Source organism: Poecilia formosa, unplaced genomic scaffold (assembly GCF_000485575.1).
Source record: "Poecilia formosa unplaced genomic scaffold, Poecilia_formosa-5.1.2 Scaffold121, whole genome shotgun sequence".
Lineage (NCBI taxonomy): Eukaryota > Metazoa > Chordata > Actinopteri > Cyprinodontiformes > Poeciliidae > Poecilia > Poecilia formosa.
This window is the reverse complement of record NW_006800060.1, coordinates 1,061,641-1,074,823: the sequence shown is the minus strand read 5'-3', so window position 1 is coordinate 1,074,823 and position 13,183 is coordinate 1,061,641. Positions and strand designations below refer to the sequence as shown.

Here is a 13,183-nt window from a genome sequence, read left to right as displayed (position 1 = left end):
GTCTTGTGAATAAAGGGTTTAAAGTTTGTCTTGTCTGCTTTGACTCACCGTTGATGATGGGCGTGAACACAGCCATGCCTTCAAAGCTGGGGTTGCTCACAGTTTTATCCAGAATCAGACCACCAATACTAAGAAGATGAAAATATGATTACATATCAATCAGAATAGAAAAGTTTTGTTAAAAATAATTTTGATTCCTAATGAGGTAAATTTTTGACTTTTTGGAAATGAAGCTTGTTATGTGAAAAGCTCATGACTAATCTTTGAGTTGACTGAGGAAATGATCAGATGACTCTCACTGGTGAACTCACCTGCTGACAGACATGGCCAAAATGACTGGCTGCCATCCTGACTTTAGGACCTCTCTGATTGGTGGACTGCGGCTGGCGATGATGACCCACACAGGGGTGAGCAGCAGGAAGAAGCCCCCCACCACGGTGGGCAGGTACCACACATCTGGAGGGCAGGAAAACAAAGAATCAGAAGAATCTGGCTGTGATGACTCAGCTCTTTTCTAGCTCTTAGCAAGAAGTTAATCAGGATTTTGCTGCCCTCCTCTGGTTAAAAACAACAACAACAATAAAAAAGCAGTTAAAATGCATTAACAATGTTTCTATAACAAGCGTTCCAGATGTTTGTATCACAAAACTCCCTTTCAGTTACTCCACATCTGGGATATTTTTGTTCTTTATTCTTTAAAGCAGCAGTAGGATGTGTTTTCCAGTCACATGGTATCATTTTTTTAGCACAGTCAAGTAACTATGTTACCTTCAGTTGCTAGAAAAATGCTGTCTGTTTCAAATATGACTTTAAATAAACATGACTTCCTAATTTACATCCTTTAAATTGGGCCCATCTCTCTTTAAAAACTCCTGCTCTTTCTGAAACTCCACCTCCAGGAACTATCTCAGTATTAACCCTTTAACAACATTTTTAGCAGCGTTGCTCTGAGAAGTAGCTCCTATAGTGAGCTCAGCTGCTGCACAGTCCCACTGCTAATTGCTGATGACTAGTCTGAAGGAGCTGAGTGGGGGAGTCCTGGAGAAGGGCTGCTCTGTGAGGCAGAAGCTTAGAAAGTGAGGAACTTTGTCCTTGAAGGCGGGGTGAGTTCCACCAAGGTGTTTTGCTCAGCTGAATGGTTGCCATGGAGATGAAAGGATTTTTTTCAAACATGCATGATCCACTCCAGGTATGGTTTTAATGAGGGAATAACATTACGACATAATGTAAAGTTCTTAAGTTAGTTTTATACTATACTGTCCCCTTCAGGTAGGTTGTGTCTCTGACCTCTGTAGGTGAAGAAGAAGCTGCTGACCCCAGCAAGCAGGGACAGAGTGATGAGGTCACCGAGGCTAGCAGCGATGGGCGTGGCCACGTTGTCCGGGTTGATGCCCAGCTTTCTGGAGCCAATAATCACGGCCACCACCACCAGCCCTGTCTCAGCCCACAGGACAGCTGGATGAAGCTGCAGCATCACATCAACTATGTTGTATTGTGTAAATTAAAGTGTTAAGCATCGGGCTGACCTAGAGCGAGCGCGGCAATGAAAGCGGTGCTGATGCTGCTGGCACACAGGATGGCAGCCTGGATACCGTCCATTCTCTCTCTGCTCAGATGGCCCAGAGCGACGGCGGCTACGGCAGCCAGGAAGCCCACAACTGTAGCCTGGACCTGGAGACAAATTCAATGCAACATTAAATACAGAGTCCACATTCACACATGGAGGCAAGGAACCACAAACCTGGATGCTTCATTCATCAAGGGTACGCAAGTACATCAATTTTATGAAGCAGCTAACTAACAGAGGCTAGCTGTCTATGTGTGCAGGGGCTCAAGCTGTTGAGGTCAGGGTGAAGTTTGACCTTTGATTGGCTGGAAAATTAAAGTGCAATCAGTGATCAACATGACTTCTGCCTTAAATGAATGAAACTTCTCTAAATCTATTGCCTCCCTTCCATTTCTACTTTAGTCAGAGGTCAGTATCTTATCCATTCATCCAAATGACAGCTGGATGAGTTTCTCTCTCTATTTTCAGTCATATGAGCTGCTACAGTGTTTCTGGATTTTGGTTTTGGTTTTGGAGCAAAATCCTCCAAGGGTTTGGAGTGAGCTGTTAATAAGATAGTGTGTGTATGTATGTGAGAACGAGAGAACGAGAGAGAGAGAGAGAGAGAGTGTGTGAAGGCCACTTGAATGAGGGCCATGTTACAAAGCACCATCCTCCAGCGTTGCTGAGTCTCGTCCATCTGCCCCGTGTTGGCCTGCAGATGGGAACAGATTTACAGAACAATCACAGAAACTTTTCAAAGCACCAAACATTTTACTCATTCTCACAACAGACTTTATTTTGCAGTGTGTGTTTAGAGTGGAGTGAGTGTTGCACTCACTGCTGTTGACAGACGGGATGCCAGTGTCATCTCTAGGTTTCCCTTCAGCCCCACCAGAGCCGGAACCAAGACGAACACCTCAGAGATCTGCTGGAACACCTGCCAGTGCTGACAAGCACAGAGTGGCATAAACAAATCACAAAGTTCTAATCCACATGTTCAGCTCATCCTCATACCCTTCATTCAGTCACCAACTTTCAATGTGAGCTAGATATCTACTACAGGTGTGTAATACTTCAAACTTTCGTATCGATCTGATACCAATACAGGGTCAGTATCCCCAATACCCATACTGATACTGATACCGATACTGACACTTATTTAAGTTTGATACATCATCAAACTTCTGACCGTTAGATGTTCTCATCGTTTATTTATTATTGAATCATTTTGTTAAAACTTTGGACAAAATTTGTACAAAGTTCACAGGTGTCTACAAAATGCTTTAATGACACACTGACACAATAAACAGAAACAATAGAAAGCCTGTGTGCATTGTTTCATCGATAAAGTGCAAAATATACTTAATTTGAGGGCGAATCAAAACAAAATCTTTTTAAAGTAGAGTTAAGAAACTACAAGTAAAAGTTCAAGAGGGAATCTGAAGCTAAAGTATCAGTCTTACCACGTGTCTATCGATTGATACTAACATCTACTTATTATTTTTTTATATATATTTTGGATTCATATGTCAAACTTAATAACTACATACATAAACAATCTCATTTCCTTAATGCCTGGCATGAAATCAGACCGATCTTTTTTTGGTCTGAAACAAAAGCTGCCGTAACCGAGTTGCTCCAAAATCATGACTTTCTTGTTCTTTCCTCATGATGTTATATTTTGTAAAGTGCACCAGTCCCTCCAGCAGCAGCACAGGGATTCCCTGCTGGGTTTGTGTTCTCAGGTGAGCAAACCTCCTAGTTTTCCCTCCAAATGTAACAATGTTGTTTAAGGTTAAACACGTCAATCTTCCTTTCATCAGACGACTGGTCATGTCGTCTGATGAATGTCTTTTCCCTTCGCTATATTTGTGAACTGCTGTGTGTTTTTTTCCCGTTGTGGCTTCTTCCTTTCTGAATTGGATGAAATGAATAAAAATCCCAGTCCTGTTGTCATTTACAGTGGAGCTTAGAAAACTTATTTCCTGAGCAACAATTGGTTATAAAGAGTTTCAGAACGACTAGTTTGGATCCTGCCAAGTTCAGTAACAACTTTTCTGATTTCTTTGTCTTCATGCAGCAAGTTTACCAAAACAGTCCCTTTAAGCTGTGAAAACCTGACATGCTTCTCTCTATTAATGTTTAAACAAAAAGCCCACTCTGAAGTATAATTCTCCATACTTGCGCGGCGTCCATGACCGGCCCGGACAGCAGGATGTGGAGCCGGACCGGCTTCACCATGAGGCCGCCGGCAGAGCGCCTCCGTCTGCAGCCGAGGCCTCTGGGCTTGTTCCCCTGGAAACGCAGCTGCAGGGCCAGATGTGAAACCGCCATGGCACATCGGTCTAAACCCATCACCACTTCAAGGCTCAGCTCAGATCTGGGATGACATCACTTCCTGTTCATCCCAAGACCTGTCACCTCCACCTTCGCTTTGAAAACTCACAACGAAGTTAGTCTGACTTTAACTCAGAGGGAAGTTCAGTGTGGAAGTCGAGTTTATATACACACACACACACATACACACGCACATCTACTTAATGCAGGTCTGGTAGGAATCTTCTGACACACACACATACACACACACACAAAGTCCCCTTTGTCTCCTCACGCCTCGCTCTTCAGCAGCCGGGCGGCCGAGGCAGAGCGCTGGACGGCCGGCCTGAGCAGGCTCCACCTCCTCTGGGTCAGGGACATCCAAAAGGCCAGGAGCTTCCTCTCTGTCCTCCCGTTTTGCCACTCCGTCTCCTCCGTCTCCCTCCACATGTTCCTCTCTTTGTCCCCCGTGCCGTGATGTCCCGCTTGAGCCTGGAGCCCCTTCTTCATGTCGACGAGGTCTGGTCCAGGCTGTGACCTTCGGACTGACCTCTGTGATGCTGCGTGTCTTTCAAATTCCAGATGAATAAAGACGACGATGTTTTGATCTGAGAGGAAGGAGGGAGTGTGGAGGAGGGTGAGACACTTTTCCCTCTCCGGTCAGGTGGAGCAGACTCCTCCTCCTTCTCCGCCTGCAGCGGGCCGTTGACGCACTCAGAGCGGCAGCAGGTGCTGGACCTGTCGCCAACACGTGGTGCTGCTGCTGTGTGGGAAGGACGAGCTTTACCCTGGTGGACTTGGGAGGGGATGGAGACACATGACCATCTGCTGTCTGCCAGAAGTCAGCCAGTTTCCCTACATAATCTACTGACTTATATGAATTCCCAATCAAAACCCCTCACAGGTAATCTGTCAATGCTGGTGAGACAGGGAGATAAAAAAAAACCTAACTAGCTCAGACTGAATCTGTTCCTGCGGTGTGTGATGTCTGATATGTGCAGATGATCAGCAAGTGTGTGTCCTAAAGGTCCTCACACACACCTTCAGCAGGACGATGACTCAGCTGAAAACTGTCCTTGAGACATGACTGCTGTCTCTGCAGCGCCCCCTAATGACTCAGGCGGCACAGCTCACACTTAATAACATCACATAATACAATCTACTGTATTTTATTGAGGTTTTATATGACAGATCAGCCTCAAGGACAGCTGAAAACTGTCCTTGAGGCATGACTGATCAATATTAAGGGATGATTGCCTTAAAGGGGCGGTATTATGTATTGGTATTATGGTGCCATTTTATATCACAATCAAATAACTATGTAAACTTTGGTTGTCATAAAAATTCTGTATCAAACATAAAATAAATTTGACGGTTTTAGTGTACTAAGGTATTTACACTGAAAGCTAGCCAAAAATACCTTGTCACATTTGGGGGGTTTGCAGTGCAAAGCTACAAGTTTTCTGTTGCTTTTATGCCCAAGCAGCCAGTTGAGAGTTGGTGCTTCCTGCTTGTTGCTGATAATTAATACAGAACTTTACAACACTGAATGCAGCAGTGTGAAAGGTGGTGGTGGCAGCATCATGATATGGAGATGTCGGGTTTTCTTTTTTAGCAGACAGGGCAGGTGGTCAGAGTTGTTGGAAGGTGAATATGGATAACTTCAGGGAAATATGTTGTTGCTTCATATGATTGTATGGAACAAGATTTCTGTTTATACACGGCAGAAATCTTTGTCATAAATTGTTAGTCATAAAGTAGGTGAGTAGCTGCCTGTGGGTCCAAAATGTTTTCTCTATAATTAACAGTTACAAACAGAGCCTGATTCGTGTTCCTGAATCTGACACTGCTTTTACATTCTTTGGCATCTTTGGAATAATACAAACTTCTAAACTTCTTCAGTGAATTAATTGTAATAAGCTAATTTTAACAGTTTTTCCAGATACTTCCTACATTTAGACCTGCATGTTGACACTAACAGAAACAGCAGCTCTGTCTTATCTCTGAAATTTGTTTATTTCTTTCCATGGGTCGGGTTGGGGTCACCTCACAGGTCATCCTGACCTCCATTCCCAGTTAAAACTAGATAACAGTTTTAACTTGTGTAAAGCTTCCATGTTGGCTATTGGAAATCCATTTTAACTCTGGAGAATTTGTAAGCAAATCATTACTAAGAAAATACCTTCCTACAAAGAGCTCTTTATTATAAATAAACCCCATGGAGTGTTTTTTGGATCTCTGCGGTTCCCATAGATGTCATGTACTAAACTCTAGTTGTAGCGTCACCAACCTGTGCGCAGTCCAACAGCATTCCGGCTGTCACCATACCCTGCCCGGCCAGCAGGTACGAAGGCAGAACTTGGAGACACATAGTCCAGGATGATTGTCCACAGGAAAGGTGGAGCTTCTCCTCTCTCATCTTGTCAGGACCAGACAGCAGTGCTGCCGAGGTTCATACTGGAAAACTGACCATCTCTAGTTCTCTCACTCCGACTCAGAGCCAAGAGGCCCAGACTCTGTTTGTCTTTCAGCGAGCCAGCCTGCACCCCCTCCCCCTACATGTTAAGTAAAAATATAGGACAAAGTTTCCAATTTATTGGGCGTCTTGTCATAGAGATATTTACATTACGCAATATTACGTTATGCCCCCCCACGCCATTCATTGACTTAACTGAACAGTGGTTTGCCTCACCAGTTTCATTGTCCTCATTTGACGTTGTTTACTGCGAGCTTGATTTTGTGAAAATGTTACAAACTTTGCACATTTAGCTGAATTTGTTTCCAAAGCTTCTTTTTAATGTTAGCCTCCTCGACGCCAGCCTTACTCTTCCTACTTTCCGCCATGTTCATTGGGGTATTACGTCACGTTGCGTCTCCAAAGACAAAACAAAACGAGAGCTGCCAATGGGGCGCGCGCTCTGACAGGCCGCTTAAATATAATATCTGCTTCACTTACATTCCAAACATCTGAAACTGGTTTATGACTTGACATATGACTTAATTAAGATATTTGTAATTATCTTAAATTAAATCAAAATCAAATCAAATTTTAGCACATTTCAAGGCATTTCAAAGTGCTTTACATCACAACAAACACAAAAACACAAAATCATGCAACAATCAAAACATTACATTAAGTCAAATTACCATTCGGGATAGTAAAAATGCAGTTGTTTAGAAAAAATTCGTTTTTAGATATCTGGAATGTAATAACTTATAACTTATGGTCGTTGTTTAATAACACCTACAAAACAAACATCCTTATGTCCCAGTTTTTCCTTTTTTATGACAGTGTTAAGCAATAATCTTCCAACCCTTTAACGCTGTTTGATTTCAGTAGCTATAAATAAACAAGAAAAGCCTCTTCACTGCCCTGTTGCTATTAATATACAGACCTGAACCCGAGTTCATGTCTCATGTTATATGTCAAACACTGAGCTCAAACACGAAGGGGCCACAGATTACAGTCTGTCTTCATGTCATTAGAGTCAGCTCTGGTGCATTTATTGCTAAACTGCGAGGCTTCTCGGGTCTTTCTTTGGGGTCTTCTGTTCTTGGTGCCTTGTGGGAACTTTGCTAATGTGTTGCACCCTACCTCCTGTAGGGCTTCTTAGATATGTGCTTGCAGGTGTCATCTCCTCCTAGCTGTCAGGTAGCTCCAGCTGGGTTCCACGCAACTGCAAGATAGCAACACGGTCACGCAGCAGAGAGCAGCTCAACAACAGGACACAACTGGGAAGGTCTGGTTCTTCTTCAGCATATTTAGCATGAGGCAACAATAGTCTAAATGATTATTGTTGTTATTATGTTGAATTTACAGTGAAAAATGCCTGGGTCAGCTGGTGAGAAGAACTGGAGCCAAGCACCAGTCATCACTGGTCCCAGCAGACCGACCACAACAATCAGACTGCGAGACATATACAATCCAAAGCCTCCATCTCCAAAGGCCCCTGTCCGGATCCGTCCGCCATCTCCGAGACCTGCCTCTCTGAGCGAACGAGGTCAGCAGCAAACCCCTTCAGACAATCCCTCCGTCCGGAGGAAAAGGGCCCAGTCTTTGTCTTTGGCTTCAGGAAAGAAGAGAGAACCTAGGAGGGTCCAGGTACGCTTTATGGATGCACTGGGTCTTGATCTGGAGGAGGTAAAAGTCTTCAGATGTCAGGAGGACCCCCTGATACCCCCACATGTGATGTTTAGGCTGCTGATGAGCTCTGAACTGACTTTTGGAAAGTCACCTGAGCTGAACATGCCTTACTTCAGACCCTGTTTCCCTGAGCACCCGGGAGGCCTGCCAAACTTCCAGAACCGTGTCTGCTCTAACAACGTCTCTCTGGAGCGGGTGATGTGCTCAGACCAAGGCATAACAGGAACCATACATGTACTTAATTTAGCTTATCAGAAAGAGATCAAAGTGCACTACTCTTTCACCAACTGGAGAACGCAAACACACACATCAGCTTTGTGGGTATCAGGTGGGTACCCTGGCGACTGTGGAGCTCCAGGCACGGACGTTTTCAGATTTCGTCTGCCTGTCCCGCCCTTCATCTTGCAGCCAGGAGCCATCCTGGAGTTTGCCATCTGCTACCGTGTGAATGGATGGGACTTCTGGGATAACAATGATGGCAACAATTACAAACTGGCATGCCACAGTTACAAGGTGACCGTGCCGAGGGAGTGTGAGGACAGCATGCTGCATTTCACCTGAGTGGCCACATGAGGGGGCTAGCTCCTGTTAATGCATGTGGGAGGACATGAATAGCTTCTGTATGAACTCTTCTTTTGGTTTTCAAAATGTTGGAATGTTACTCAGTTCATCTGGACGTTTACCAGTTTGGACTTTTTCTGTATTTTTCCCAGACTGCAACGCAACTACACATCAAATGTTATGTTATCAGCATGTAGCACATCTAATACTGTATTCATATACTGAATATTTTGCATTCAGTATATGATTACTAATATTAAATTGATAATTCTTAATTACAGATCATAAATTCCTTTTTCGTTCTAAAATGCTTATCATCCAGCAGATTAATAAAAATATATTTGTAGGATCTTTTTTTTTCTCTTTGAAAACTTTGTTCTGCCGTGAGAAAATAAAATAAAGACCTGGAGGAGAAAATAAGTATTTGTGAAAGAGAATCTTTAAAAAAAAGTAAAAATCACATTGATCTTCAAATAATTTCCTTGCATTTGTTGTTGCACGAAATAAGAATTTGGTCATTTACCAACCAGTAAGAATTCTGTCTCTCACATTTAACCTTAAAATTTAGCAAATTGGAATTAAGAAAATAAGTTGGCATAACAGAAAAAAAAACAACCCACGTTTTTCGATAAAATGTTTTGGCGCTAGGATCAGGTGTTTTTTTCCCCAGCCTTATCAAAATTAGTGCATTTCACAAAACTGCAACGGAGATACTTTTTTCACATCACACCAGTCACGTGATCAACAACTGGATGTCGCTACTGGCGGAAAAGACAACGAAAACAACAAGAAGTGGTGGGTAGGATGGTGGCGTGGCATGTTTTTCAATAGGGGTTCCATTTGTGTCAAAAGTAAGTAGAATGGAATCCCTTATCTAAGGACACCAGGGACAAAGTGTAGACCTGGACCAGGTCAGCATGGGCGATGATTGGTAAACAGGTTGGTGAGACAATTAGAAAATCAAAGGACATCCAGATGCCTGTCAGTCTCCCTTACACTGGGGCTCCATGATGGATCTGTTCTACTAGACCTCATGGAGTATCAGTCATCATGAGGAAGAGAGATCAGCACAGGACCTACTAAATGACCTGAAGAGAACTGGGACTACTGTCTCAAGAGTTTTCATAGTAACACTGTACCATCATGGATTAAATCCTGCAGTGAGTACAATGTCCCAATGTTGTTTTATTTATTTTTACTTTTTTTTTTGAAAATCCATTTTCTTTGTGGAAATAATGCTTTTCATTCCACTTCTCAAGTATGCACTACTTTATGTTGATCGGTCACATAAAATCCCGTTAATCATATCTTGCCTGTTGTGAGGTATGTAATGAAGAACCTCTGCGGTCTCTTGCAGAAATGAAGCAGCAGTCGGAGCAGTGAGGCTGGTTTCTGCTGAAGCAAACAGAGTGTTGACCCCACTCCTGTGGGACTTGTTTGGTTTTATAAGGAGGATTATGGGGAGAAAATGTTTGCTTGACCTTGGATCACAGACTCACACCAGACTTTCACTGCAGTGTTTCCAGAAATGTCACAGCCCAGATTCCTGAGTGCTTCCTGCCTGGCCGTGGCTTTAGAAAACACCCTGTCAGCTGGACTAATCACTGCAGCTGTGTGACACGCTTCAAACCAGCCGTCATCTAAAGCTTGGCAGATTTTACAAAGGGTGTAGTAGACATCAGAGTGTTTTACACAATTTTGAAAGAGAGAAAGATTTTCATTTTAAACTTTGTGGGAGGAAAAAAAGCTTTTTGGAACCCATTAAACATAATTCATTTTATTGCATAGTTGTACTTATTCTGATGTCGTTCAAACACTAGATGGCAGCACTGCTTTACTTAGCGATAATGTTCATGTTGCTAAGCATATCGGAACTAAAACCTTTGTCAGTTTGTAAAGTTGCTGTCAGTAATGCTACATTAAAGTCTGGATCAGGACATCCTGCTTTAAAAAAATCAAAATTACTCAAGTACTATGGGGGAACGTACAACAAGTGTGTTTTGAGTATCATCATCATATGTCAGGATTAAATTCATATTTTCTATCCTTAAGCAAACGACACATTATTAGGACATACCTCAGGATATACTCAGTTAAACAAATTCCTTGTGCAAACACAGCTTTCAGATGTAACTTTAAAATGTGTCTATCTAAGACATGGATCTTAATAATAAATCAATATATCTAATGCTCATTTTTGCTCCCTGAAAGAAAGGGTGGACTATTTACAACTGCAAACATACACCCAGTGGACGTTAGTGGGAGTTTTATTTTATTTCTGACAAGCAAAATGGCAACATGTTTGAATGCTACATACAGGCTAACAGCTAGCATCTCTCTATGCAGATGGAAAAAGTGATGTGTATTCTGAGATTTCTTGATTCTATGATTCATGATCTAACCAGAAGCAAAAGTAGAGGAGAATACCACCATCATCAATTGTTCATTATAACACTGGGTTACCATGGAAACTGAATGCAGACTGGCAGATCGATGCTTTTGCTAACTAAGGAGTTATAATGGCTTCTTAGGAAAATCCATCTTCTGTTCAAGAGACTTAGGAGGAAATGCTTCTTTCCCAGGTTCTGTTAATTCAATTCAAATCAATTCAGTTTATGCTGGTTAACAATAAATCAAATATATAAGAGATTTAAAATTAAGACTTATTAATTTGCCAAGGGACAGAACATTAATTAACATTGTATGTGGTGTGGTCAAATGAACTAAAATAAACACATTTTTTTCAGTACTCAATATTGTCAAAACCTTATCCTAAAAAACTTAACATTAAACATATCAACACACTTAGTTCCTAGAGACTTTGTGTTTTTTTTACTTGTCGGTTTCTAAAACACATTTTACTCCCCAATCAAGTGTACATTATAATCAGAGTTTTTATTGAAGCTCAATAACCTGTCAAAAGCCACAAGATGTCTCTTTGGAGGAATATTTAGAAGATCTGACAAAACACATTAAATTATTCTAAGTACTGTACATGAGATGACTATGTAGCATCTAAATTGCTATTAGGCTACTGGTTGCTGTTGTTCTTGGTAGGCTTTGGTTTTACATGTGTTTAATCACAATTCATTATGGTAAAGTTATTTATTTCCTTCACAATGTCAAAACCTGAACAGAATCACACTCTACTTTAAGTAGCCCCACCCCCTTCCAACATACTCAATACACAAAACAAAATGTCCCCCCTAATGGAGAAAAACACAAGAAAACAAGGTATATGGCTCCTACATGACACTGTTAATTTAACAAACATCTGTGTAGATGTAATTTAGAAGTCACATGACCATGCTGGAGTAGAAGACAGTCCAAACATACTTAGATGAATTTAGATGTGGCGCTTGTTGAAGCCTACGTAACAAAGCACCATGTTATGAGAGTCAGAGTGATGCTCTTAGATCTGAAAACTTCCAGCTATTACAGGTTACGTAATGTGGCGTGTGTATTTTTGGGATAATGGGCACTGTAGTTTCTGTAGGTTCCAACCATTTGTTTTATGGATTATCAAGGCTAAAAGCAACAGGTACCGGAGGGGCACTCACTCGTAGTTGCAGTGACGCAGGAGTCCAGAGATTTATTATTTACAATGCTCCACTTATTTTTAGGCATATAAGAGTTCATCACTCTCACTTGGCTCAAAACTGCACAACATATGTTCAGTGTGTGTGTTAGCTACGGCCCAGTCCCATCTGAGGAACACCAGGAAGTAAGGGATATCCCCCTCAGACGTGATGAGAGCTCCCCCCCGTTCCTCCCACACACCTCCACGCTCTTCCCATCAGCCACCGTGGTTCTCAGCCAGTAGCTGCTGGTTTCATTACTCTAAACGGTGAGGGGGGGCTGGAGTCCTCCAGATCAAACTGGACCTGCCACCTGTTCTCACACTACCAGCACCACGACAATGAGGTCAGGACTGAGTCACCAGGATCAGAACACGCTCGCCCCATTAGGTTTTTCACATTTTGTTACATTAAAGCAAAACAAAAAAAATTCTATTTGTACTATTAAGATTTTATTTGACAGAACACCAAGAAGTGCATAACTTTGAAGTGGAAGGAAAATTACACTCTGTTTTAATTATTTTTTCCCCACTAATAACCCAAAAGGGGGTAATGGCATTCAGCATGCTTTACTTTGCTTCCCCTAAATAAAATACAACAACTAAATGGCATCATAAATCTAAGGGTTTTGCTGTTTGTCAAGTTACACAGTCACAAATGAGAACAGCAATAATTTGGGTTATGTATTCTGTCATAAGAGAAAAAATGGGGGTCATTTTTCAAAGTCATATTTTCACATTATTTATTCATTTATAAATGTCAAAGTATAAAACTAAATACTTTCATAGCAATCTAAATATTTAGCTGTGTTAAATATTTAGCTGGTAAATTAAATATTTAACTTGCTATTTAAAACTGTAGTTTGAACGTGACATTTATAAATGCATGAATAACATGGTAAAAATTTGACTATTAATTTGTAGCTAAGTATTTAGATTTAAACTACATATTTATCTCTGAGCTAAATATTTTATTTCAAGCTAATATTTAGTTTGTAAACTTAGCTTACTCACTCAGAACACATATTTAAGTTGG

The 13,183-nt window shown here is 41.6% G+C and overlaps 2 protein-coding genes across 6 annotated transcripts in view; one reads left to right on the top strand and one right to left on the bottom strand.

Annotated features, from left to right (window-relative positions):
- Nucleotides 1-13,183, bottom strand: part of LOC103144078 (solute carrier family 41 member 1-like) — a 38,235-nt gene that overhangs the window by 4,531 nt on the left and 20,521 nt on the right. The window contains exons 1-8 of one of the 4 annotated variants that reach the window (XM_016675766.1): nt 6,558-6,719; nt 6,156-6,414; nt 2,388-2,495; nt 2,190-2,261; nt 1,527-1,671; nt 1,288-1,434; nt 312-456; nt 49-128 (exon numbers count right to left, since the gene is read on the bottom strand). In XM_016675766.1, the coding sequence (XP_016531252.1) occupies nt 49-128; nt 312-456; nt 1,288-1,434; nt 1,527-1,671; nt 2,190-2,261; nt 2,388-2,495; nt 6,156-6,284 (826 nt within the window). In that variant the 5' untranslated portion in view covers nt 6,285-6,414; nt 6,558-6,719. Of the gene's footprint in view, nt 1-48; nt 129-311; nt 457-1,287; nt 1,435-1,526; nt 1,672-2,189; nt 2,262-2,387; nt 2,496-3,730; nt 4,976-6,155; nt 6,419-6,557; nt 6,720-13,183 lie in introns of those variants that run through there. The other 3 variants (XM_007560876.2, XM_016675765.1, XM_016675767.1) reach the window with 3 other exon arrangements.
- On the top strand, nt 7,130-8,962 carry ppp1r3db (protein phosphatase 1, regulatory subunit 3Db). 2 transcript variants are annotated; one of them, XM_016675769.1, is made up of 3 exons: nt 7,133-7,605; nt 7,686-7,967; nt 8,418-8,962. In XM_016675769.1, the coding sequence occupies exons 2-3, from the start codon at nt 7,692-7,694 to the stop codon at nt 8,568-8,570; spliced, it is 429 nt and encodes a 142-aa protein (XP_016531255.1). In that variant the 5' UTR covers nt 7,133-7,605; nt 7,686-7,691; the 3' UTR covers nt 8,571-8,962. The 2 variants fall into 2 exon arrangements, with proteins under 2 accessions (XP_016531254.1, XP_016531255.1); XM_016675768.1 differs by having other exon boundaries at nt 7,130-7,605; nt 7,686-8,962.